Source organism: Rattus norvegicus, chromosome 9 (assembly GCF_021556685.1).
Source record: "Rattus norvegicus strain SHRSP/BbbUtx chromosome 9, alternate assembly SHRSP_T2T, whole genome shotgun sequence".
NCBI classification, from domain to species: domain Eukaryota; kingdom Metazoa; phylum Chordata; class Mammalia; order Rodentia; family Muridae; genus Rattus; species Rattus norvegicus.
In genome coordinates this window covers 129,059,654-129,086,483 of record NC_141542.1, presented here as the reverse complement: position 1 = coordinate 129,086,483, position 26,830 = coordinate 129,059,654, and the positions used below count along the sequence as shown (strand labels likewise).

At 40.4% G+C, this 26,830-nt stretch overlaps 1 protein-coding gene across 1 annotated transcript; it reads right to left on the bottom strand.

Moving 5' to 3' along the window:
- Positions 1–383: 383 nt before the first annotated feature.
- On the bottom strand, positions 384–26,830 carry LOC134478907 (zinc finger protein 431-like). Its single transcript, XM_087569065.1, has 5 exons — positions 26,743–26,830; positions 25,446–25,613; positions 6,495–6,621; positions 6,243–6,303; positions 384–5,130 (listed from the first exon to the last, which is right to left on the bottom strand). Exons 1-5 carry the CDS (start codon positions 26,743–26,745, stop codon positions 3,153–3,155), a joined length of 2,337 nt encoding a protein of 778 aa, XP_087425191.1. The 5' UTR covers positions 26,746–26,830; the 3' UTR covers positions 384–3,152.

Here is a 26,830-nt window from a genome sequence, read left to right as displayed (position 1 = left end):
CACCACTGCAGGCATGTGTGTGTGTGTGTGTGTGTGTGTGTGTGTGTGTGTGTGTGTGTGTGTTCATGTAATATGTACCCTAGCCTCAGGGACATATCTTAAAAAAAGAAGACATTTGAGGACAAAGGAAGCATCTAATGCTGACTTCTTGTGAAAGTACATGTGGTTAATCAACCAGATAGGCTTAAAATTTAATTCTGTAAAGTTTTATAAAGGAAAGTACACTAAGTACTGCCTGGGAGTTAGTGTTGTGCAGAGCACTCAGGCTTCTCTGATTCTGCCTTCTTCTCAGCACCTCACAGCCAACAGCTGCCTCCATTACTCCAAGTCACTCAAAGGAGTTTCCTTTGAGATTTCAAGATACCTCAGAAAAGACCTTAGTAGACATTTTAAGGTTACTTTATTTTCAAGATACAGGTATCTAAATGCACTGAGACCGTTAGGAAACTCACCAAAGTAGATTAACATTGCTGTTACTGAGTTGCAGCTATACAGGGCCCAAACTCCTTATCACTTTATGGCGATGGAGGACTTTTATTATTCTTGTAAAATATACATAATATGAAAGCTATCATTTTTATCTAAGTTGATAGTTGAGTGGCATGAAGTACATTCACTGGATTGTGGGATTATGATTCCCATGCATCACAATTCTTTTACCATTTCAAACTGGAATTCTATATTCAATAAATACCAGCTCTTCACTTCTCCCTCTCAAAGCCCTTGGCAACCACCATGCTGCTTTCCAGTGCTTCCAATTTGTTGTCTCTAGGTTCCTTGTACAAATAACATCATATAGTATTTGTCTCTTGGCAACTGGGTTATTTCTTTTTGTGTAAATTCCTTGGGGCATCTATGTTCTGGCATGTGCCACAGCTTTTAGTCTTAATTATGTTCCATTTGTATATAGTGTGTTCATATATGTTCATGCATCTCTTGAACAATTGTTGACCTCAGGTAATATCTACCTTGTTTTTGAAGCTGGGTCTCTCACTTGAGATAAATAATTTAGGCTAAGCTGTCTTGACAATGAATCCCAGGGCACCAGCTCACCAGAGCTGGGTTTACTGGTAGAACATCATATGCCTGACTGGTGTTTAGCAGTTTTGTCATGTGCATGTGTGTGACTGTGCGTGTTCCTAAAACCAGTATGGATCTAAAGCTTTCAAAAATGTCTTATCACTTAACACTTATTATACAGAATAATGGGATTATAGGGTTTTCATGCATTAAGTAATGGACTTTGATACTATTCCCCCTTAATTTCTCTTGGGATTGCATTGAATCTGTAGATTGATTTTGGAAGTAGGGCCATCCCATGAGCATGCAAGGTCTTTCCATCTTCTAGTGTCCTCTTTAATTTTATTGAGTATCTACAGAATTTTCATTACACAGGTCTTTCACTTCCTTGGTCAGGTTTAATTCAAGAAATTTTTGGGGGGGAGGATATTTGACATGATTGATGTTGGCTTTGTCAAAAGCCTTACATGTCTATTGATTGATATGATTTCTATTCTATCAAAAACAGGAGATTTGTGAAATTTATAAAATTTATTGACATATTGAGCCAGCACTACATCTCTGGAATAAACCAGTTTGATCATAGTAATTTTGTGATTTATTATTGAAGAGTTTGCAGGCATTTTTAAAGAAATTTTGCATGTATTTATGTTGGAGATTGGTCTGTGTTTTTCTGGTTTTAGTACTAGGCTAATACTAACTTCATAAAGAGTTTGGTAATGTAACCTTCCTTTGCTATTTAATAGCATAGTTTGAGAAGCATTTGTGTATTTCATTGAAGGTCTGGTAATTTTTTTTATTTGGTAAATATTTGATCACTACTTCACTTGTACTGCTTTCTACAAAGCTGCTCCATTTTTTGTTTTAGATCTTCATGATTTACTTTTGGTAGGTTATATAAGTCCAGAAATCTACATACTTTATTTTAGAGTTTTCCACTTTATTGAAATAAGTGATTTCTAAAATAAGACCTAATGATTTTTCTGAATTTCATTAATGTATATAGTAACAACTCTCCTTACCACCCAATCTATTTACGTTGAAGCTGTTCAACTTGATTATTTTTGTATTTGAGGATTTTATGAATACTATATATCATTTTAATCCCTCCCTGTCCCACAACCAACCTCCTCCCATTTCCTTCCCCAAAATCACACTTTTTCCTAACCCCCTAACCCTAAACACCCCCAACCTAACCCTACCCACCCACTCCCTAACCCACACCGCCCCCCACAACACTTTAACCCTAAACCCTAACTTTCTGGAACTAAGTGCACACCCAACCACACTATTCATAATCCCTACCCTTCTAACACAGCTTGTTTCCAATAGACTCCTGGCATTTACTTTGACCATGTTTTTGAATTGTTAAGTATTTATGCAGATTTCAAAACACAAACACTTTACCACATTGAGCCCATTCATAAGGCTTTTCTCAAGAATGTTATTTTCTGCATTCACAGGGTTTCAGTGAACGCAAGTGAATACTTTTATTATAGTGAGAACTATAGAAATGTGCAAAGGCTTCACCATATTCAGTACATTCATAGTTTCTCTCTAGTGTGCTATCTTTTATTCTGTTTGTGTTAATTTGGGTATTAATGCTGTGAAAAGATACCATGACCAAGGCAACAAAGGACATTTAATTGGGGGGAGGGGAGGTATACAGATTCAGAGGTTCAGTCTATTATCAAGGTGGAAGAAATGTTAGTGTCCAAGCAGACATGGTGCTGGAGGAGAGAGTTCTACATCTTGATCAGAAGGCAGCCAGAAGACACTTCTGCCCTGGGCAGAGTTTAAGCATGGGGTCTGAAAGCCCATCCCCCCTCCACAGTGACATACTTCCTCAAAGGCCACATCTACTCCAAAAAGGCCATACCTCCTAACACTGCCACTTGCCATGGGCCAAGTATATTTAAACCACCATACCTTTGAAGATCACAGTAAAGGCTTTACTACATTGGTTACATTCATAGGGTTACTCTTTAGTATGTATGTTTTCTTTTATGTAGTTGGAGGTGGCTTGATTGTGAAACTGCTTTACCATATTGACTACATTCGTAAGGTTTCTTTCCGGTATGAATTCTTTCATGTTGTCAAAGTTGATCATGAGAGGCAAAGAATTTACTAAATTACTTACATTCACAAGGTTTCACTGTAGTATGTGTTGCTTTATGTTTTCGGAGATAAGCGTTACATACAAAGGCTTTACCACATTCATTACATTTGTAAGGTTTCTCTCCAGTATGAATTCTTTCATGCCTTTTAAGTTTACTCTGACCTACAAAGGCTTTACCACATTGATTACATTCATAGGGCTTCTCTCCAGTATGTATTCTTTTATGTACTCGGAGAGAACTATGAGATGCAAAGGCTTTACCACATTGATCACATTCATAGAGATTCTCTCCATTATGTATTCTTTCATGTACTTGGAGATAACTATGATATGCAAAGGCTTTATCACACCGATCACATACATAGGGCTTCTCTTCACTATGTATTCTTTTATGTACTTGGAGATAACTATGATATGCAAAGTCTTTACCACATTGATCACATACATAGGGCTTCTCTCCAGTATGTATTCTTTGATGTACTTGGAGATAACTATGAGATGTAAAGGCTTTACCGCATTGTTCACATTCATAAGGTTTCTCTCCAGTATGTGTTATTCCATGCCTTTTGAGATGACTGGGTCGTGCAAAGGCTTTACCACATTGATTGCATTTGTAGGGTTTCTCTCCAGTATGAATTCTTTTATGTCTCTTAAGAGCACTGTGAAGTACAAAGGCTTTACCACATTGATTACATTCATAGGGCTTCTCTCCAGTATGTTCTCTTTTATGTACTTGGAGAGAACTATGAGATGCAAAGGCTTTACCACATTGATCACATTCATAGAGATTCTCTCCAGTATGTATTCTTTTATGTACTTGGAGATAACTATGATATGCAAAGGCTTTATCACACCGATCACATACATAGGGCTTCTCTCCACTATGTATTCTTTTATGTACTTGGAGATAACTATGATATGCAAAGGCTTTATCACACCGATCACATACATAGGGCTTCTCTCCAGTATGTATTCTTTGATGTACTTGGAGATAACTATGAGATGTAAAGGCTTTACCACATTGTTCACATTCATAAGGTTTCTCTCCAGTATGTGTTATTCCATGCCTTTTGAGATGACTGGGTCGTGCAAAGGCTTTACCACATTGATTGCATTTGTAGGGTTTCTCTCCAGTATGAATTCTTTTATGTCTCTTAAGATCACTGTGAAGTACAAAGGCTTTACCACATTGATTACATTCATAGGGCTTCTCTCCAGTATGTTCTCTTTTATGTACTTGGAGATGACTACAACGTATAAAGGCTTTACCACATTGATCACATTCATAGGGCTTCTCTCCAGTATGTATTCTTTTATGTACTTGGAGATAACTACAACTTATGAAGGCTTTACCACATTGTTCACATTCATAAGGTTTCTCTCCAGTATGTGTTATTCCATGCCTTTTGAGATGACTGGGTCTTGCAAAGGCTTTACCACATTGATTGCATTTGTAGGGTTTCTCTCCAGTATGAATTCTTTCATGTGTTTTAAGAGCACTGTGAAGTACAAAGGCTTTTCCACATTGATTACATTCATAGGGCTTCTCTCCAGTATGTTCTCTTTTATGTACATGGAGATAACTATGAGATGCAAAGGCTTTACCACATTGATCACATTTGTAAGGTTTCTCTCCAGTATGTGTTATTCCATGCGTTTTCAGATGACTGAGTCGTGCAAAGGCTTTACCACACTGATTGTATTTGTAGGATTTTCTTCCAGAATGTATTAGTTTATGCCTTCTAAAATTACAACGACGTTCAAAGGCTTTACCACATTGAGTACATTTGTAGGTTTTTTCTCCAGTATGAATTCTTTCAAGAGTTTGAAGCTGAGAATCGTATGTAAAGGCTTTATCACGTGGCTTACATTCACAGAGTTTCTCTCCAGTATGTGTGCTCTTATGTCTTTGGAGATGACTATGTTGTGCAAAGGCTTTACCACACTGAGTATTTTCAGAGGGTTTCTCTCCAGTATGACATCTTTCATGCCTGCAAAGATAGATAGTTAGCACTTGGGAAAGCTTTACCACATTCACTAAACTAATGAATCTAATAAATGGAAATTAATTCTATAATTTGATCTAATTGTAAAGAAGAATCACATCTTAAGGTTGTATCACTTTGTTTACACTCATGGTTTCCCATTCACTATGGGTTGGTAAAACTGTTATTACATGGCTCAAATTTGTACCATCCTCTATCTCTATGAGATTTCTCATATATTTGAAGAGAAATGGAAGAGCTCAGAGCTTTACCACATTGAGTACATTCATATGCTTTCCTTTATTGTCAAATACACTACATTTGCATACCTCATCAGCAAAGTGAACCAGGACAAACAGAAAGGAATTTCCACAATCCTAGTATTCATAGGGATTTTGTGCTAGGTGACTTTATGGATATATTCCCAATGAAGTTGGGAAACCAACTAATTATAAACTTGTATCACACTGAGAAAGTCTGCTCAAAGTGGACTACTACATATATCTTAATTGTTCTGGGGGTGGGGGGGACATTGCTTCTTTCAATATCCTTGTGCTCACATGGCTTGTATCCATTGTGACACAGGATATAGCTGTTAAAATAACAAATGAAATGTTTCCACATTGCATTCACACAGTTTGACTTTTTGTTCATCATAGTCATATGGTATAAGAATTAAGGTTTCTCTTGAACAACATTCTTGACTCTCATAAACTGTCCCTCTCAAACTTAACAATGTTACTACATGAGTAATCAGCTTTACTATGATATATTTGCCTGTTAGAAACATAAACTTATCACCTACTCTATCTGTGTGTGTGTGTTGTGAGACTAAACAGATTGACAGGTTTACAGAGTAGCTGTAATGTGGCTATGATTCAAATGGTAAGGCTAAGGCATTGTTTCTTTGTCTTCTTTCATAGAGGAAGGCCTTGCAAAAAACAAGTCAGACACCTGACATTGAGGTACATGGATTTGTGAGAATTTAGTAATCAATACACTTAAGGAAGTGCTTTTTTTTTTTTTTTTTTAACCACTGTTGCTTTTCTTTAAAAGTTACAGGACATACTAACATTTCTTCAGAGGCATATTCATACCAACTTGCACATGAAAATTACCTTCCATGTCTTCTGAAACTTTGACAATGTTCTTCAATAGTATGGTCTTCCCAATTGTAACCTAAAATACAATACCAGAAAATGTATGATATATTATTGGAAATTAGGCAACATTTGAGTTACTATCTTCAGTGAACCTGACCTTTTCACCTCATTCTTCTTTATTCTCAATTGAAGTTACAGAAAAGCAACAGTAAAAAAGTAACAATTGTTTCCTTATTTTAAAAACTGAAAGAAAATTCACTGTCTTACCTATAGCAGTGAGGTTCCTGTAGGTCTCCTGCATCACATCTTTGTAGAGACTCTTCTGTGAAGGATCCAGCAAAGCCCATTCTTCTCGAGTGAAGTTCACATGTACATCATCATAGGTTAATGCATCCTGAAATATCCCATACATGAGTACAACAGAAACCATGATACCGATATCACTGTAAATGTATGCTTCTGATACTTCCCCCACTTATTTCTTGACCCAGATGTTCTAATGTTAATTACCAAATCATCTTAGAAGAAAACTGAGTAATAAGGTTCACCTCTGTCATTTCTTTGCTCATTGAGTAGGACATAGCCTTGCAAAAGAAATGCTAATTAATGGAGAGAGAGAGAGAGAGAGAGAGAGAGAGAGAGAGAGAGAGAGATAGGAGCAGTACTAAGCACACAGAGAAATTGTATGAACAATTACTAACTGCAAAAAATATCAAGTGAGCATATAGGTTCATGTCTTTAATCCAAGCACTGAGGAGGCAGAGGTAGGTATATCTGAGGTCTATCCAGGACAGCCAGAGGTACATATTAAGACCCTGTCTCCCCTATGAAAAATTAATCAAACAAACAAGAAAGATAGAAAGGACTCAGAGGTTTTTACTAGAGTTCCTACAAATTAAATTCACTGCAGTTCTGTATTCTTCTTCCAGAATCTTGAGGTGGCCCAGTTTAAACTGTAACAATAATGAGATCTTACTAAAAGGGAATGAATGTTTAAACAGATACAAACAGATAGCTCAAAATATTGGCAATGTAAATGTTGATCCTAAATAAGCAACATAGGACAGGAGCTGGCTCATCAGTGAAGAGCTCTTGCTGGTCTTAAAAATAATTGGCCTCAATTGCCAGTAGTTAGAAGGGAGCTTCGCAACTATTGATTACTCCAAGTTCAGGAATTCTGAAGCCATTTTCTGGCTACTATGGGGATTAGGAATACATGATGTGCATATTCATTCATACAGGCAAAATATACATATTCATTAAAAAAATCAACACAAATGCAACAGGTAGGAAAAATGTCATATACCTGCAATCCAATGACTCAGAAAGCTCAGGCAATATAGCCAGGCAGTATGAATGTCATGAATACATGCCATCCTGAGAAGCAGAATATGCTCTCTGTCAAATTTCAAAGTTCATAACGTAGATGAAGATCAACACAGCAGCATATGCTTGACATGTGCCAAAACCCACAGTCCAACCCATCAGCCAATAATATAAAAACGAACAAACAAACAAAGAAACAAAGAAAAACCTGGGCATGATGGCCCACATTTAATCCTGGGACTCTGGAGCCAGAGGCAGGTGGACCATTTACGTTTGAGGCCGTATGTTCTAAACAGCTCCTTTCAGGACAGCCAGGGCTACATAGAGAAACTTTGTCCTCAAAAACAAAAACAAAATTAAAATTATAAAAAACACCAGGCTTGCCTGGTTGCTGCCGCTGCAGAGAGCCCCTGGGCAGCACCCCACGAGCGAACCTGAGCCTCGGGACCACAGGTAAGACCAAATTTTCTGCTGCAAGAAAGCTGCCTGGTGAGCTTGGGACACACGGAAGCAGAATTTCTCTAGGACCGGGCACGTTCTGTGTTTACCGGAAGTCCCACACCCGCGGATCCCGGCCCGCAGCAGCTCTCTGCTCCCAGACCCGGTGAGAGAGAGACCCAACCGCCTGGTCAGGTGGGCACTCCTGAGGCTGCAGAGCGGAAGAGACCACCAACACTGCTCACCCCTGCCCACATCCCTGGCCCAAGAGGAAACTGTATAAGGCCTCTGGGCTCCCGTGGGGGAGGGCCCAGGAGCAGCAGGACCCCTGCCAGAGACACCGCCGGACCCTGAAGGAAACAGACCGGATAAACAGTTCTCTGCACCCAAATCCCGTGGGAGGGAGAGCTAAACCTTCAGAGAGGCAGACAAGCCTGGGAAACCAGAAGAGACTGCTCCCTGCACACACATCTCGGACGCCAGAGGAAAAAGCCAAAGACCATCTGGAACCCTGGTGCACTGAAGCTCCCGGAAGGGGCGGCACAGGTCTTCCTGGTTGCTGCCGCTGCAGAGAGCCCCTGGGCAGCACCCCACGAGCGATCCTGAGCCTCGGGACCACAGGTAAGACCAAATTTTCTGCTGCAAGAAAGCTGCCTGGTGAACTCAAGACATAGGCCCACAGGAACAGCTGAAGACCTGTAGAGAGGAAAAACTACACGCCCGAAAGCAGAACACTCTGTCCCCATAACTGACTGAAAGAGAGGAAAACAGGTCTACAGCACTCCTGACACACAGGCTTATAGGACAGTCTAGCCACTGTCAGAAATAGCAGAACAAAGTAACACTAGAGATAATCTGATGGCGAGAGGCAAGCGCAGGAACCCAAGCAACAGAAACCAAGACTACATGCCATCATCGGAGCCCAATTCTCCCACCAAAACAAACATGGAATATCCAAACACACCAGAAAAGCAAGATCTAGTTTCAAAATCAGATTTGATCATGATGCTGGAGGACTTCAAGAAAGACATGAACACACTTAGGGAAACACAGGAAAACATTAATAAACAAGTAGAAGCCTACAGAGAGGAATCGCAAAAATCCCTGAAAGAATTCCAGGAAAACACAATCAAACAGTTGAAGGAATTAAAAATGGAAATAGAAGCAATCAAGAAAGAACACATGGAAACAACCCTGGATATAGAAAACCAAAAGAAGAGACAAGGAGCTATAGATACAAGCTTCACCAACAGAATACAAGAGATGGAAGAGAGAATCGCAGGAGCAGAAGATTCCATAGAAATCATTGACTCAACTGTCAGAGATAATGTAAAGCGGAAAAAGCTACTGGTCCAAAACATACAGGAAATCCAGGACTCAATGAGAAGATCAAACCTAAGGATAATAGGTATAGAAGAGAGTGAAGACTCCCAGCTCAAAGGACCAGTAAATATCTTCAACAAAATCATAGAAGAAAACTTCCCTAACCTAAAAAAAGAGATACCCATAGACATACAAGAAGCCTACAGAACTCCAAATAGATTGGACCAGAAAAGAAACACCTCCCGTCACATAAATGTCAAAACACCAAACGCACAAAATAAAGAAAGAATATTAAAAGCAGTAAGGGAAAAAGGTCAAGTAACATATAAAGGGAGACCTATCAGAATCACACCAGACTTCTCGCCAGAAACTATGAAGGCCAGAAGATCCTGGAGTGATGTTATACAGACCCTAAGAGAACACAAATGCCAGCCCAGGTTACTGTATCCAGCAAAACTCTCAATTAACATTGATGGAGAAACCAAGATATTCCATGACAAAACCAAATTTACACAATATCTTTCTACAAATCCAGCACTACAAAGGATAATAAATGGTAAAGCCCAACATAAGGAGGCAAGCTATACCCTAGAAGAAGCAAGAAACTAATCGTCTTGGCAACAAAACAAAGAGAAGAAAAGCACACAAACATAACCTCACATCCAAATATGAATATAACGGGAAGCAATAATCACTATTCCTTAATATCTCTCAATATCAATGGCCTCAACTCCCCAATAAAAAGACATAGATTAAGAAACTGGATACGCAACGACGACCCTGCATTCTGCTGCCTACAGGAAACACACCTCAGAGACAAAGACAGACACTACCTCAGAGTGAAAGGCTGGAAAACAACTTTCCAAGCAAATGGTCAGAAGAAGCAAGCTGGAGTAGCCATTCTAATATCAAATAAAATCAATTTTCAACTAAAAGTCATCAAAAAAGATAAGGAAGGACACTTCATATTCATCAAAGGAAAAATCCACCAAGATGAACTCTCAATCCTAAATATCTATGCCCCAAATACAACGGCACCTACATACGTAAAAGAAACCTTACTAAAGCTCAAAACACACATTGCACCTCACACAATAATAGTGGGAGATTTCAACACCCCACTCTCATCAATGGACAGATCATGGAAACAGAAATTAAACAGTGATGTCGACAGACTAAGAGAAGTCATGAGCCAAATGGACTTAACGGATATTTATAGAACATTCTATCCTAAAGCAAAAGGATATACCTTCTTCTCAGCTCCTCATGGCACTTTCTCCAAAATTGACCATATAATTGGTCAAAAAACGGGCCTCAACAGGTACAGAAAGATAGAAATAATCCCATGCATGCCATCGGACCACCACGGCCTAAAACTGGTCTTCAATAACAATAAGGGAAGAATGCCCACATATACGTGGAAATTGAACAATGCTCTACTCAATGATAACCTGGTCAAGGAAGAAATAAAGAAAGAAATTAAAAACTTTTTAGAATTTAATGAAAATGAAGATACAACATACTCAAACTTATGGGACACAATGAAAGCTGTGCTAAGAGGAAAACTCATAGCGCTGAGTGCCTGCAGAAAGAAACAGGAAAGAGCATATGTCAGCAGCTTGACAGCACACCTAAAAGCTCTAGAACAAAAAGAAGCAAATACACCCAGGAGGAGTAGAAGGCAGGAAATAATCAAACTCAGAGCTGAAATCAACCAAGTAGAAACAAAAAGGACCATAGAAAGAATCAACAGAACCAAAAGTTGGTTCTTTGAGAAAATCAACAAGATAGATAAACCCTTAGCCAGACTAACGAGAGGACACAGAGAGTGCGTCCAAATTAACAAAATCAGAAATGAAAAGGGAGACATAAGTACAGATTCGGAGGAAATTCAAAAAATCATCAGATCTTACTATAAAAACCTATATTCAACAAAATTTGAAAATCTTCAGGAAATGGACAATTTCCTAGACAGATACCAGGTATCGAAGTTAAATCAGGAACAGATAAACCAGTTAAACAACCCCATAACTCCTAAGGAAATAGAAGCAGTCATTACAGGTCTCCCAACCAAAAAGAGCCCAGGTTCAGACGGGTTTAGTGCAGAATTCTATCAAACCTTCATAGAAGACCTCATACCAATATTATCCAAACTATTCCACAAAATTGAAACAGATGGAGCCCTAACGAATTCCTTCTACGAAGCCACAATTACTCTTATACCTAAACCACACAAAGACACAACAAAGAAAGAGAACTTCAGACCAATTTCCCTTATGAATATTGACGCAAAAATACTCAATAAAATTCTGGCAAACCGAATTCAAGAGCACATCAAAACAATCATCCACCATGATCAAGTAGGCTTCATCCCAGGCATGCAGGGATGGTTTAATATACGGAAAACCATCAACGTGATTCATTATATAAACAAACTGAAAGAACAGAACCACATGATCATTTCCTTAGATGCTGAGAAAGCATTTGACAAAATTCAACACCCCTTCATGATAAAAGTCCTGGAAAGAATAGGAATTCAAGGCCCATACCTAAACATAGTAAAAGCCATATACAGCAAACCAGTTGCTAACATTAAACTAAATGGAGAGAAACTTGAAGCAATCCCACTAAAATCAGGGACTAGACAAGGCTGCCCACTCTCTCCCTACTTATTCAATATAGTTCTTGAAGTTCTAGCCAGAGCAATCAGACAACAAAAGGAGATCAAAGGGTACAGATCGGAAAAGAAGAGGTCAAAATATCACTATTTGCAGATGACATGATAGTATATTTAAGTGATCCCAAAAGTTCCACCAGAGAACTACTAAAGCTGATAAACAACTTCAGCAAAGTGGCTGGGTATAAAATTAACTCAAATAAATCAGTTGCCTTCCTCTATACAAAAGAGAAACAAGCCGAGAAAGAAATTAGGGAAACGACACCCTTCATAATAGACCCAAATAATATAAAGTACCTCGGTGTGACTTTAACCAAGCAAGTAAAAGATCTGTACAATAAATAAGAACTTCAAGACACTGAGGAAAGAAACTGAAGAAGACCTCAGAAGATGGAAAGATCTCCCATGCTCATGGATTGGCAGGATTAATATAGTAAAAATGGCCATTTTACCAAAAGCAATCTACAGATTCAATGCAATCCCCATCAAAATACCAATCCAATTCTTCAAAGAGTTAGACAGAACAATTTGCAAATTCATCTGGAATAACAAAAAACCCAGGATAGTTAAGCTATCCTCAACAATAAAAGGACTTCAGGGGGAATCACTATCCCTGAACTCAAGCAGTATTACAGAGCAATAGTGATAAAAACTGCATGGTATTGGTACAGAGACAGACAGATAGACCAATGGAATAGAATTGAAGACCCAGAAATGAACCCACACACCTATGGTCACTTGATTTTTGACAAAGGAGCCAAAACCATCCAATGGAAAAAAGATAGCATTTTCAGCAAATGGTGCTGGTTCAACTGGAGGGCAACATGTAGAAGAATGCAGATCGATCCATGCTTATCACCCTGTACAAAGCTTAAGTCCAAGTGGATCAAGGACCTCCACATCAAACCAGACACACTCAAACTAATAGAAGAAAAACTAGGGAAGCATCTGGAACACATGGGCACTGGAAAAAATTTCCTGAACAAAACACCAATGGCTTATGCTCTAAGATCAAGAATCGACAAATGGGATCTCATAAAACTGCAAAGCTTCTGTAAGGCAAAGGACACTGTGGTTAGGACAAAACGGCAACCAACAGATTGGGAAAAGATCTTTACCAATCCTACAACAGATAGAGGCCTTATATCCAAAATATGCAAAGAACTCAAGAAGTTAAACCGCAGGGAAACAAATAACCCTATTAAAAAATGGGGTTCTGAGCTAAACAAAGAATTCACAGCTGAGGAATGTCGAATGGCTGAGAAACACCTAAAGAAATGTTCAACATCTTTAGTCATAAGAGAAATGCAAATCAAAACAACCCTGAGATTTCACCTCACACCAGTGCGATTGGCTAAGATCAAAAACTCAGGTGACAGCAGATGCTGGCGAGGATGTGGAGAAAGAGGAACACTCCTCCATTGTTGGTGGGATTGCAGACTGGTAAAACCATTCTGGAAATCAGTCTGGAGGTTCCTCAGAAAATTGGACATTGAACTGCCTGAGGATCCAGCTATGCCTCAACATATAAAAGAGACACGTGCTCCACTATGTTCATCGCAGCCTTATTTATAATAGCCAGAAGCTGGAAAGAACCCAGATGCCCTTCAACAGAGGAATGGATACAGAAAATGTGGTACATCTACACAATGGAATATTACTCAGCTATCAAAAACAACGAGTTTATGAAATTCGTAGGCAAATGGTTGGAACTGGAAAATATCATCCTGAGTAAGCTAACCCAATCACAGAAAGACATACATGGTATGCACTCACTGATAAGTGGCTATTAGCCCAAATGCTTGAATTACCCTAGATCCCTAGAACAAACGAATCTCAAGACGGATGATCAAAATGTGAATGCTTCACTCCTTCTTTAAATGAGGAAAAAGAATACCCTTGGCAGGGAAGGGAGAGGCAAAGATTAAAACAGAGACTGAAGGAACACCCATTCAGAGCCTGCCCCACATGTGGCCCATACATATACAGCCACCCAATTAGACAAGATGGATGAAGCAAAGAAGTGCAGACCGACAGGAGCCGGATGTAGATCGCTCCTGAGAGACACAGCCAGAATACAGCAAATACAGAGGCGAATGCCAGCAGCAAACCACTGAACTGAGAATAGGTCCCCTATTGAAGGAATCAGAGAAAGAACTGGAAGAGCTTGAAGGGGCTCGAGACCCCAAAAGTACAACAATGCCAAGCAACCAGAGCTTCCAGGGACTAAGCCACTACCTAAAGACTATACATGGACTGACCCTGGACTCTGACCCCATAGGTAGCAATGAATATCCTAGTAAGAGCACCAGTGGAAGGGGAAGCCCTGGGTCCTGCTAAGACTGAACCCCCAGTGAACTAGTCTATGGGGGGAGGGCGGCAATGGGGGGAGGGTTGGGAGGGGAACACCCATAAGGAAGGGGAGGGGGGAGGGGGATGTTTGCCCAGGAACCGGGAAAGGGAATAACACTCGAAATGTATATAAGAAATACTCAAGTTAATAAAAAAAAAAAAAAAAAAAAAAAAACACCAGGCTTGCAAAATACCTTAGCACTGAATAGCAATTGCTTCAACTGCATCTTATGTGATTTAGGGTTAGAGTCTATAATGCTGAAGGCAAGACAACATAAGAAAGAGCCTGACTAATCAGGTACAACCACTATACAATACACACACACACACACACACACACACACACACACACACACCCACCCAACACAGGAAATGGGTTGAGTCTATAGACATCCAAATGTCATCCCCAATAACTAATCATCTAGAAGGATCCTCCTACAAAAGTTTCTATTGAGAGAACTGAGTTGGCCAGAGCAAGGCTGATTCCTCCATGACAGGTTGTAAACTGACAGACTGGGAAGCTAGGCATAAGTTTCTGTTTCCCAGAACTGGAAAAGTCCAAACAAGTCAATTCTAGGAAAACCATCCCTCACAGGCAGCTAATCAGGAGCTTCCAATGACCCTAATAGCCTGCAGTCCATACACTCTTCAAATGCCCCAAATCACTTCTGACACTCTTGATTGCCACATCTTGTAAAATCAGAAAGCAAGTTATATCTTTCCAACATACAAAGGCACAGAATGGCCCTTCCCATTCCAGAAGAGAGGAATGTGTACATAGTGAGGGAAGATTGGACCAAAGCAAGAAACCCAGCAGGACGAACACCAAATCCTGCAGCTCTGTCTCAGACACAAGGAGCTTCAGATTCAAAAGGCTTAGATGGCTATATCCCTGCAACTTCTCAAACATCTCTCGGCTTTGTTACCTCCACTTGCTATATGCAGCTCTCCATGACAGGTGTCTCATAACTTGGATATCTCTCTATCTTGTGGTCTCAAATGCAACTCAGGCTTCATCCTCAGATTCATCCCATGCACTCTCACAGTGTCCTCCCTCACTGGGGATCTCACTCTGCAAAACACAGATGGCTGGAACACTGCTGAACTGAAACCACGGGGGAAGAAGCCATAACCTTACATTTTCCATCTTTCTTATTTCCAGAACTTGGGTGCCACACTTGGACCAGTAGCAGCAGGTTTTATATGAAGTTCCTTCCTGGGTCTAGGAATGACTTTGCCAACTCCCCCTTCCATTAACTGAAGGCTTAGCAGGAGGGACTGTTTCCCTTAATTCACCTTATTAGGCTTCCAATCCTGAGCAAAGTCCTTCTCTTTAATGGTGATAATCTCTTTGAAAATTCATGCCTCTCTCTCAGCATTTGGCTGCCACGTGTAACTTCCCAGGGCTGCTTTTCTCTACAAACTACAGACTTTGCATTTATTTCTGCTCAACTTGTTTTTTTCTTGTAGTCCACAATGAGTTACTAGTAATAATCATCTAACAGATTCAATATTTCACCTGAGAAATATAGCTAATGTTTTTTTAATTCTGCCTTCCTCAATTTATCAGAGCATGGGTGGAATAAGAAAGACTTGGGGTCAAAATACCACATAAATGACCTCTAGCTAAATTTTTCATGGAGTCTATTTTCCTCTGAAATCCTATGACCTCAACTTCTGACTGCATTACTTGCATTGACTCCAGCCTTCCAGGTACTACAACAACAGCTGTTTAAGCTCTGAATACAGCTTTCTATGCTTTTTGCCATCTCAAGCCCTGATATTGACCACTTTCCTCCAAAGGAGAACATTTCTAGTTTCCCTAGTTTCTGTCCAGCAACAAAATAACCTTTTTTTTTTTGTTCCCACTTGCTACTTTCCTACTTTGATTCAATTCTCTAACCAAAAGCATCTCAGGAAATAAACAGGTTTACTTGTTTGGTCCAGTCACATGACAGCCATCAGTTCTGGAGCTTAGGATAGAAACTCAAGCTTCAAGAAAAGGAAAAAACCATGAACAATTATTGTTTCCTGCTTGGTCACTGTCTCATACTTACCCAGCTCTCTTACCCAGCCCTGGCCCACTTGCTCAGGGATCCTGCCACCCTCAGTGTTGAGCCTTCCCACATCAATCATCACAACACAATCTCTCACTGATACAGCATCCAGGCATTTTGATGAGGGCATGCCCTCAAGTGAGAGACCCTCAGATGATTGTAGGCTCTAAAATGTTCACAACTGAAGCTAACTAGGACAAAAAGGCAATAATATTTCAGAAAGTTTAAAAAACCCAAATCAAATGTGTTAACAATATCATTTAAGTAGCAAAAACCAACAAACAAACCATACACACACACACACACACACACACACACACACACACACACACACACACACACAGTCAAAATTAATGATTACGAAAACTGGAAAACACAGATTTGCCAAGAAATGAGGAGAGGCAAGCCTTTAGAAGAGGACACTAAAACTGTTTCCCAAACTATCACAACTTCAAGAAACTCATAACACAGTAAATTTTCAGAAGATAAAGGAGACAGAAAGACAGACAAAAAGTGTTTTAAACATGAACTACAAGAGTGTAATGACAAATTTACGAAATTACAGGCCAATATTCATCCTGTGTATTCTGTTTCTCATCTTTGCAAATAAGCAAATAAATAAATAAATAAATAAATAAATAAATAAATAAATAAATAAATGGGATTAGCTGTGGCAAAATCCTAGTGAATTGTGCATAGTGGCAGCCTGAGGAATGGGAAAATATTTTCTTTTAAAGAAATCCATATCTTATAGAGGCCTAATATATAAAATACATAAAGACCTCAAGAAATTAAACTTTCAAAGTAAAAAATTCAATTAAAAAATGGGGTAAAGGGGCTGGAGAGATGACTCAACAGTTAATAGGACTGACTGCTCTTCCAGAGGTCCTGAGTTCAGCCACATGGTGGCTCACAACCATCTGTAATGGGATCTGATGCCCTCTTTTGGCTTGTCTGAAGACAGCTCCAGTGTACTCACACACATTAAATAAATAAATCTTTAAAAAAACAGGGGGGGTATAAATCTTTACAGAGAATTCTCAAAAGAGGAATCTCAAAAAGCTGAGAAATACTTAAAGAAATCATTATCATCTCAGCCATCAAGGAAATGCAAATCCAAACTACTTTGAGAATCTATCTTGCACATGTCAGAAGGGCTAAGATCAATACAAGTGACAAGTCATGCTGGTAAGGATGTGGAGAATGGGTAACAACTCTCCATGCTTGTAGGGTGCAAACTAATACTGCCACTATGGAAATGAGCATTTCCTCAGAGTCCTGGTGCCTCAGAACCCTGAGAATCCATCTATCTCAAATCACAGCTATAAAGCTCTTGGCATCCATCTAAAAGGTGCTCCACCCTACCACAAGGCCATTTGCTCAACTATGTTCATAGCATATTTATTCACACTTGCCAGAACCTAGAAACAACCGAAAAGTACCTCAACTAAAGAATGGGTTGAAGGACCCTAGTTTTACTGAAGCCTAAGAGCTATCAGGAGGTTTGGCCTGGTGGAAAGTAGGTAGGTTATGGGGACCCTAAGGGCTTTTGCCAGCTTTACATCAACTGCCTCTGGTGAAGATTAGGGCACGACCCAACTTCACGCCTTGGGCCAAGGCTAGGACAAGTTCCATTCTCCACCCAGAGTTCTTGGGAAAAGCCTGGACATTCTTGAAAATCCTGCAGAATGTACTGAGAGTAGCCTGACCCTCTGGTCCCAGATAAGAGCTCAAAGGCATGCCATATAAGTTTGAACTGTAAACCTGCTAATGTAACCTGTACCCCTGAAAGTATAAAAACTGCTTGTCACAGCCATTGGGGTCACCTTCCAGTCCCTCGCTACGAGGGGCTGATTGAAGGTTGACCCCGACACTCCCGAAAATAAACTCTTGCCTTTGCATTAAACTCCATTCTCATGCCTCACTTGGGGGATCTCCTTGTAGTTAAGACTCACTTTGAGCCCTATGGGTTACACCAAAAATGTGGTACATTTATCACTCAGCTGTTTAAAAAGATGCCATCATGAATTTACAGGCAAGTAAATGCAACTAAAGAAATCACACCCAGAATGACAAACATGGCATGCATTTACTTACAAGTGGATATTACCTATCAGGTAAATAGTAATCAAACCCAGAGGGGTTAGTTAAAGAGGTGGACCCTAGGGAGGAAGCACAGATCTCTTTCTACAGGGAAAATAGAATAATTTCTGTGAGTAGACCAGAGTTTGATGGGAACAGGAGTAGGGAGGATCAGTTGAGGGGGATGCAGGGGAAAGTACAATGCAGGAAGAAACAGCTGGAATTAGGGGTTATTTGGGAGTTAGTATAGAAATCCAGTACAATGACAACTTCCTGGATGACCAGGGTAACCCTAATGAAAACTCCTAGTAATGGAGGATATGGAGTCTGAACTGACCATCTTTTGACACCAGGCAGGGCTTGAATGTTGGTAATAAGTTACATTCGGTTGAGCTGTTGGCCAAGGAGGTCCCTTGAGACCCTTCCAGAATCCATGCTGATGCAAGGACAAACTTTGCTCTCAGATAACTGACAGCAGGGCCTGATCATTAAGGACAAATTCCACACAGTTCACTGAATGGAGAGGTCAACTGAGTACAAGCTCAGAGCCTTCACTCCTGTGTAAGAGTCTCTTTGAGGAGAGAAGGTACTCTACAGGCTAAAACCTGTAGAGAAGCCTGGAAACACTCTCCGCCCCCAACACCCACATATACCTACAATTGGTCCTTCCTAAGATGTGCTGGGGCATGATGGTAACAAATGTGTTTGAGTGGCCAACCAATGTTTGGTTTAACTTGAGACCTTGACATCAGAGGGAACCCATGACTAACACTGACTGGATTTCTAGGAATCTTACAGAAACTTAAATGGCAAGCATAGAGACAGCATGGGTCTATGCCAGGTCCTCTGCTGATATGTTATGGCTGTTAGCTTGGTGTCTTTGAGGGACTCCGAACTGTGGAAGCAGGTGTAACTCTGATTCTTTGGCTTGATCTTGAGATTTTTCCTATCAGGTTGCCTTGTCCAACATGAAGGCTTTCACCTTGTCTTTTTCTCTCTTGTTTTGTCTGTTAGGTCTGCTCCTTTTTGAAGAGGACATGGGTGGGGTGGTGGACCTTGGGGAAAGGATAGAAGTGACGGGTAGTTGGGAGTGCAGGTTGGGGAAACAGTGGTCAGGATATATTATATGAGAATCTACCCTCATATAAAAACTTAATTCAATATTGTTTAGATGAAAGGCAAAGAAGGGAAGCTATAGTGAACAAAGAAAAGCAAAATCGTAAAGATAGGGACAGCAAGATTGTGATACATACACTACTTGCTCTATTTTTGTAGACAGTGACTATCACATAGGAATGTAAAAATACCTGAAAGGCTTACTTCCTCCTTCTGATAATCTAGGCCTAGTCATGGAAGCTTATAGCTTCTGTACAATCTTATCTAGGTCTAGAATGGCCTGTGGGATTTAACAAAAGACACAGACTAGTGTCATTTGTACTAAGAAAATGCCAAAGCTTTACTGAGGTTCACAGAATATACACCCCAAGTTCACTGGGGGGAGAATTCCAGGAAGCACAGTGGAAAAATAGGTTATGCCCTCAGGACAAAAACAGGAACAAAAATCAGGAACTGGGTGTTACTGCCCAGGTGCCAAACAGAAAGATCAAGATGTTCCTTTGTTAGGAACTAAACCTTCCACATGCATCAGCAAGGCTCAGCACTCAGCAAACACTGAGGGGGTTCAGTAGAGTTGGGCACTTGAGTGTTTGGGGCATCAGAGACTTAACTGTTAAATAATCACCCTTTCTTCTTCTTTTTGAACTCTGGCTGGTCAACTCTGCTCTTCTAGCTCTTACTCTTCACTCTAACCAATTCAAATTGCTTCTTTCACTTCTGACTGAATTGCTGTGCTTGGCCTCAAATGAACTCTAGTAAACTGCTCTCTTCTCATTCTCTCGCTCATTTTCTCTTTTTCTGTCTTTAGCCTGCCTGTCTCTGTAAAATTCTCCAGGTAAAACTGACTCCTCCTCTTACCCTCTGTGCTGCTTCCTCTTATATTGCCTCTTTTCCCTCTTCTCTTGAGAGTTGGGCATATCCTATTCTGTCAGATCTTTCCCTGATCCATCATTTTTTCACCCACTCAATTATACATTACTTACGAACCTGAGCGCTTCCTTCAAAAACGATGTTTACCTTCATCGTTTGAGAGCAAAGGTGTGTACTAAGGGCTGAGCCATACCAGTTAGAAACAGCTCCCCCACCCCCAACCCTGCCTCCAGCAAATTGGACAGTCTCTGGGTTCACAATATGATCAAATACTCTGCAACACAGGAGTTCATGACAAGCTCATCTTGGGGCCAGTCTATATCTGTGAAATCAGAAGTTTTGTTCTCAGCAATGTGAAATATATATCACACAGGAAACAAAAGCAATCACTTTCTTGTGTTAGCTTTCACTAGTTTGGAGTGCGGGATTACAATGCTTTTCATTTCATTCCAAAGGAATACTCATAATTGTTCTTAAGAAAAAATAATGTTTCAATAACTATTCAAACAGAAATAAATGAGATGTTGCACAAAATCGCTACATGAACTATATTATGCATTAAGCCTAAATAAACCAATGTATAAAAATATTAAATGTTTAAACGCTTTCTCCAAAGCAAAAATGAAAGTGTTACCATCTAAGTTACTGAAGGCAGAGAAAAAAAACAAAGAGCCAAGTCAGTTATCTAAGACTTTTACATGTTTGTTCAACTCTAATTTATCGTTACTATTTAAACTCAACCAAAACAGTCAATGTGGTTCTTTTTTTCTTTTTTTTTTTTTTTCTTTTCATTTTTTCAGAGCTGGGGACCAAACCCAGGGCCTTGCGCTTGCTAGGCAAGCACTCTACCACTGAGCTAAATCTCCAACACCTTCAATCTGTTTCTTAACCTCGTTTTTACTTCTTCATGCAGTATGACTCATTGGCAGAGGGCTCTCATGCCATCCAAATAAAGCCACTTTCTGCATTTTTATAGCATACTACAATAGCACATTTGCTTCTCATCTATAACAACTCTTGCTACAGAAAGCTTGATATTTCATTTCTCTTCTCCACCTAATGTTCTAAATAAACATTAGGAAAAAAAAAACATTTGAAGGAGATTGTTTCAGCTGGATTCTCTGCTTTCTGCCCTTCTATAGGAATTTGGCAGGAATTTGACCATGGACTAGGACTTAGGAAATAGGTTCAGGTAAGAATATTTTCATTTGGGCTAGTAACATTCCTTTTCTCTTGTTAAACTAATGAGCCCCTAGAAACAATGATCACAGGTCTTTGTGCCTTGTTTGTTCCTTGACCTAGAATTGACCTTATCATTTGCTTGTACTAAAAATGGTAGAAAAGCAGACTGGGAAAAATAGACCCACTTCAGCCTCAGCACTGGCTAGAATCATGCTATATATTGTCTAATTTTCTTTTTCCTTTCAATCCTCACTCCCTCCCTTGAGACCCTGTTGACTGAGTGAGCTGGCTTGGTCACCCTTCATTTTCAAGTGCTACCTACAATGTTGACAACATGGTTCAAGCTCCCATATCCATCTGATAATAAGAGTGCATTAAAGGTTAAAATTATATGGGACAAAGAAATGGGTTGATAATGCTTGAGCTATAATTACATGCTGTTTTATGACCAATAAAGCACTGACTGTGAGAGTCTTTACAAGTGCATAATCCTTTATCCACTCCTTTAACCCAAGGCACCCTAGGTCGCCTAGAGGCACCTAGCTTGTCCTCAACAAATGAGCATTGATGTTATTTTCATATTTAGGCAAGTATTAATACAACTGCAAGAAACATGAGCATTCTGGTACTTTTTAAAACCAATTTCAAGTGCATGGAAACTATACTGAGAAGACTGCTGGGATCCATGGCAATTCTGTCATTTTTATGAGAAGTAAGTGTTGGTATGAGGAATCGGCTTTATGGTTGCAGGTTGTCTCCAAACCCAGCGATAGCAGTGACGTCACCCAGAGGTGAAAGGGACCTGTGCATCTGTTGTCATATAGTTCCAGTGTCCTCCTAGTCCATCTCCCACCCTTGTCTGCAAGAAGTTATGTCCCTACCCAAATAAAAAGCCAACCCTTCCTGACCTTCACCCCTTCTTTCTCTTTTCCTCCTTTGTCTCCTCCCCTCCTTTGTGCATCCCCCATCCCCAGCACCAATGAAAGTCTCTCACGTGGAACCGTACTGGCCAGGTGTGGTCTGTCTGGGCACGAGCCTCGATTCCAATACAACACTCCATAGGATGGGGATTGCTTGGGTGAAGGTATTACGTACACATGTATCAGAATACATATGTTAAACATGCACAATTTTATATCAACTATAGAAACACAGTCTTAACTAGTTTTAGTAGGTATCTATGGAAAATTCCAACGTACTGCTATCAGACTTTAGTGCTAAGACACAATCCTGTGTCACATCCAGATTTATTGTCCAATTCTGGACCATGCTTTATTTTCATTCTTTTTTCTTTCTCAATTAAGTCATACTTATAAAGATCTTGTCTACGTGACCCTAAGGATGAATTCTGTGTCACTAAAGTCTACACTAAAGTCCTCTTTCTATGGCTTTGGACATTATTTCATATCAGTTTCAGTTTCGCACACATACTATATAGCTTGCTAAATGAATTATTATGTAGAATATCTTTTACTAAGTTATATAACTGTAAACAACAACATTATAGTGATGTTAAAAAAGGAATGTTGGGTATGTTCAATTTGCAGCAAAATTCAAAATATAAAGAAAACATCTAATAATATATAATAGGACACCTGATTTCAAAGCTATTTGCCATGTGAAAAAAACCTCAGAATCATCAACAGGATTACGAAGAAATAGTACACATTTTGGCACAATGGAGATTCCATCTGTACTTATCAAAGAGCTACAACGATCAAAAGTTTTAGCACATTTGTGAAAAAAGGAGATGTAGAGAAAAAAAGGCAAGAACATAAGCCCCAAATTATAGTCAAGTTTTAATCAAAAGACCTAAGGAAACTCAGCCAGGAAAAATGAACTTGATCAATATTACCTATGATTGCATGTGTATTCAAATGGAAAAAACACAGACGTCCCAACTCCCACAAGAATAACTCAAACTGACCCCTAAACTGCTATATTTCTGACTCTCCCGCCACTACTGACCCCACGCTCTAGAGCTCTCTGTGTGAAGGTCGTAAGAAAGGAGGGTTATGGCTCTGCGGCTCCCAATGCCCCTGTGTGATCTCACACAAACCCAGCCCCCCGAACCCACACACAAACGAAGGTTGAAGAATAACTTAATGTCTGCTTCCACATGATGCCATGTGGATTTTAGTAATGATGTAGAATCTGCCCTGCCCACCTACACCCCACCCTGCACACCTGAGAAACCTCTGCATCTCAGAAACTCCTTTTGGACTCTGGAACTGAATTTCCCTGAATCACTCCATTCACTGTGACTGCTGATAGTGGAAAGGTAAAAGGATTTTAACCAAGTATTGCCAAAGGATGATTCTCATAACCTCATCCCTATATTCTGTGCATATTTTGGAGAATTGTTTGTTAACTTGTAGCTTTGCTTTCTATGGCACTCTGGGGCATAAAAATTATGAAAAACAAACTCGAGGCAGCTGTATTAACCAGCAGTCCCCCCAAATCTAACTCTTGGCTTTTCATCTAAACTACCCCCAGCAGAGACTGTTTGACTCATGCTGCTGAGTCGAGTACAAGGAACTAGATTCAAGGATCTTTTTCTCCTCCATCCTTGTTTCTCTCCTATCTGGTGTTAGGGGGTGAAACGAGGGTGGGGGGGAAGGGAGGCTGAGGAGGGGGATTAAAAGTGGAGAAAAAGAAACCACAAAGTAGCAAAGACCAGCAAAGATCCAGTTAGCTGGGTCTAAAATGCTAAAAGAGGATCTAGCCTAGGTAGATTTTACAGTCCATGTATGCTGTCACCCTTAAGTTTGTTTTAGGTTCAGGTTCCAGGTTGTATTTTTTTTTTTCTTTTTTTCTTTTTTTTTTTTTTTTTTTCGGAGCTGGGGACCAAACCCAGAGCCTTGTGCTTGCTAGGCAAGCGCTCTACCACTGAGCTAAATCCCCAACCCCCAAGTTTTTTTTTCTTAAGATTTATTTATTTTATTTATATGTTAGTACACCGTGGTTCCCTTCAGACACTTCAGAAGAGAGCATCCCATTACAGACGGTTGTGAGTCACCATGTTGTTCTGAGAATAGGATCTCTGGAAGAGCAGTCAGTGCTCTCAACTGCTGAGCCATCTCCGCAGCCCATTTTTTTTTCCAGGATAAGTTTTGAACACTTTAAATATAAACTGGAGGCTACAAGTCTGGCCTCTTAGATAGGCCATTTACACAGCAAACATTTCCGGGATGTTTCTTAAGTACACCAGTGCCCTAAAACAGTAGGTTAATGACAGTGTCCTAAGTGGAAGGTCTCAGATGAAGAAAAACATAGGAAAAGGAGAAGCTAGAAAGTATAAAAGCTGGGGTGGGGGTGAGGGTGTCTTAAGCTAAGACATTAAGAAGAATGTCACCTTGTATATGGTTTACATGAGGGAAATGGAAAGAAACGGGAGACATCTATGAAGTCAGCAGAAAGATTAAACTATGAAGTTAGCAGTAACATCATATAATGGGACACACTCAGGAAAAGTCTAATCAAACAGTACTGCACAAGGAACTCAGCATATTTCAAAAATATTCCTTACCAAGCCTATAGTGGCCTTGGCACCCATAGCCCCACATGGTGGGAAGTGTTGTTGTAAAATTGTAAATATAAAGAGGGTATTGTTGGTCTTTTATCCCGATAGGTATCTTGGGAGAAACACATCCCAGCCGCACACTTTCCTACACTCAAACCCCCACATATAGAACACACAACACAATAATCTTAGATCCAATTGGTAAGGTATAATTGCCGACTTAAACATACACAGCCCGGTACCATCCATCCCTTAGGAACATTGATAACAACCTGTAAATACACAGAGCAGACTCTTAACATCACCGGCCATGGCTTCTCCAGCTTTCCTCTTTCCTCCTCTCTGTCCTGGTCTTCTCCTCTTCTTTCAAACTTCTCTCCCGCCCATCCTTCCTTCTCCTCCAATGACAGGCCTCCTTCTATCCTGTACCTGCCCCTCACCTGTAATTGACAGATTCAATGGGGAGGTGGTTGTGGTGAAGTCACCTCTAGGCAGCTGTCCTAGGGGCAGTGGAATTAGCATCAAAATACGAAAACTTCAGGGCAAACCACAACTGGCAAGAGTTGTTTTCTCAGAATCTTAAGCAACCCCTCCCAAATGCCCTGGCCCCAAGCATATTCCTGGGTTTAGGGGAGCTGTTTGATCTCCATATCCAGGGACCCAGGGAAACCTCCCAAGGACTAGGTCCTAGATGGTTACTGGTTCTGCCAAACATGTCCCTGAGTCTCTGAAGAAGCTCAAACACGGGGACCTCAGGAAAAGGAGGGAAAGCGTAGCTTGATCAGGGCAGCACTCAATAAAACAGTGTTTTGTTGTTGTTTTACCTTTTCTAATGGTTGTCACCGGGTGTCATCTGGCCCGTGTGGCGAACTATGCTTTTCTCAAGAAGAAAACTAAACCTTTAGGGCACACCAGGCCTTACTGTTGATTGTGATCCTGTAATGCCCCACTGATCAGCTTGTTAGAGGCCTGCTCTTTGATATGGAGAGGGGCCTAGTGGCTGGTTGCAAATCAGGGTCTGGTGCCATATTTCTGGACAATCCTGGTGAACAAACTTGTGTATCCTAGCATCCTAATCTCTAACAGGCTTGGTTAGCTTACTACTTACACGTGGGGTGTTTTGCAGGCAGTCCTCTCTCAGCTAAATTCTACTTGGTGTGCCTTGCTATCTCCTAACCTTTAGCAAATCCTTTACATCATCAATTCTACTCTTACATTACAGCTTGATATTGGATTGCTACCCAGCACATGAGATGCCTTCCACAACCTCCACAAAATAACTCCAAATGGATCTTACACCTTAATGTTAAATGCTAAGAACAGAACTGTAGAAACTAGGCTTCTGAGTTTGGGATCACGCCAAGGATCTTTCCATACACAAGCCAAATGCTCTGCAGAGTTGCAGCCCCTACAAGGAAGTTATTCAGAAACTGCCGCTGGGTCTAGTGAGTGGCTAAGACCTCACGGGTAGCCGCGGATTCCAACTCAGCCCCGGGAAAGACCCACCACACCAGCTCCCACTGCTCAGTCCCCTGCCCGTCCGCCCGCCCCCCCTGCCCCTGTGCTCACCATGTCGCAACTTTGGAGCTTGCCTGAACATGCCTCAGAGAATCCAACGGCAGGACAGAGAGCACAGCAGCCAGAACCAGTGAAGACT

Bases quoted from the DNA above. Each gene is read 5' to 3' on its own strand.
- LOC134478907 (XM_087569065.1), bottom strand. The intron at 6,622-25,445 runs GTTGTTATCAAT...GGGATATTTCAG, and splicing joins TCTGCTCTGTGTATTTACAG to GATGCATTAACCTATGATGA. The intron at 6,304-6,494 runs GTAAGACAGTGA...ATTGTATTTTAG, and splicing joins CAGGAACCTCACTGCTATAG to GTTACAATTGGGAAGACCAT.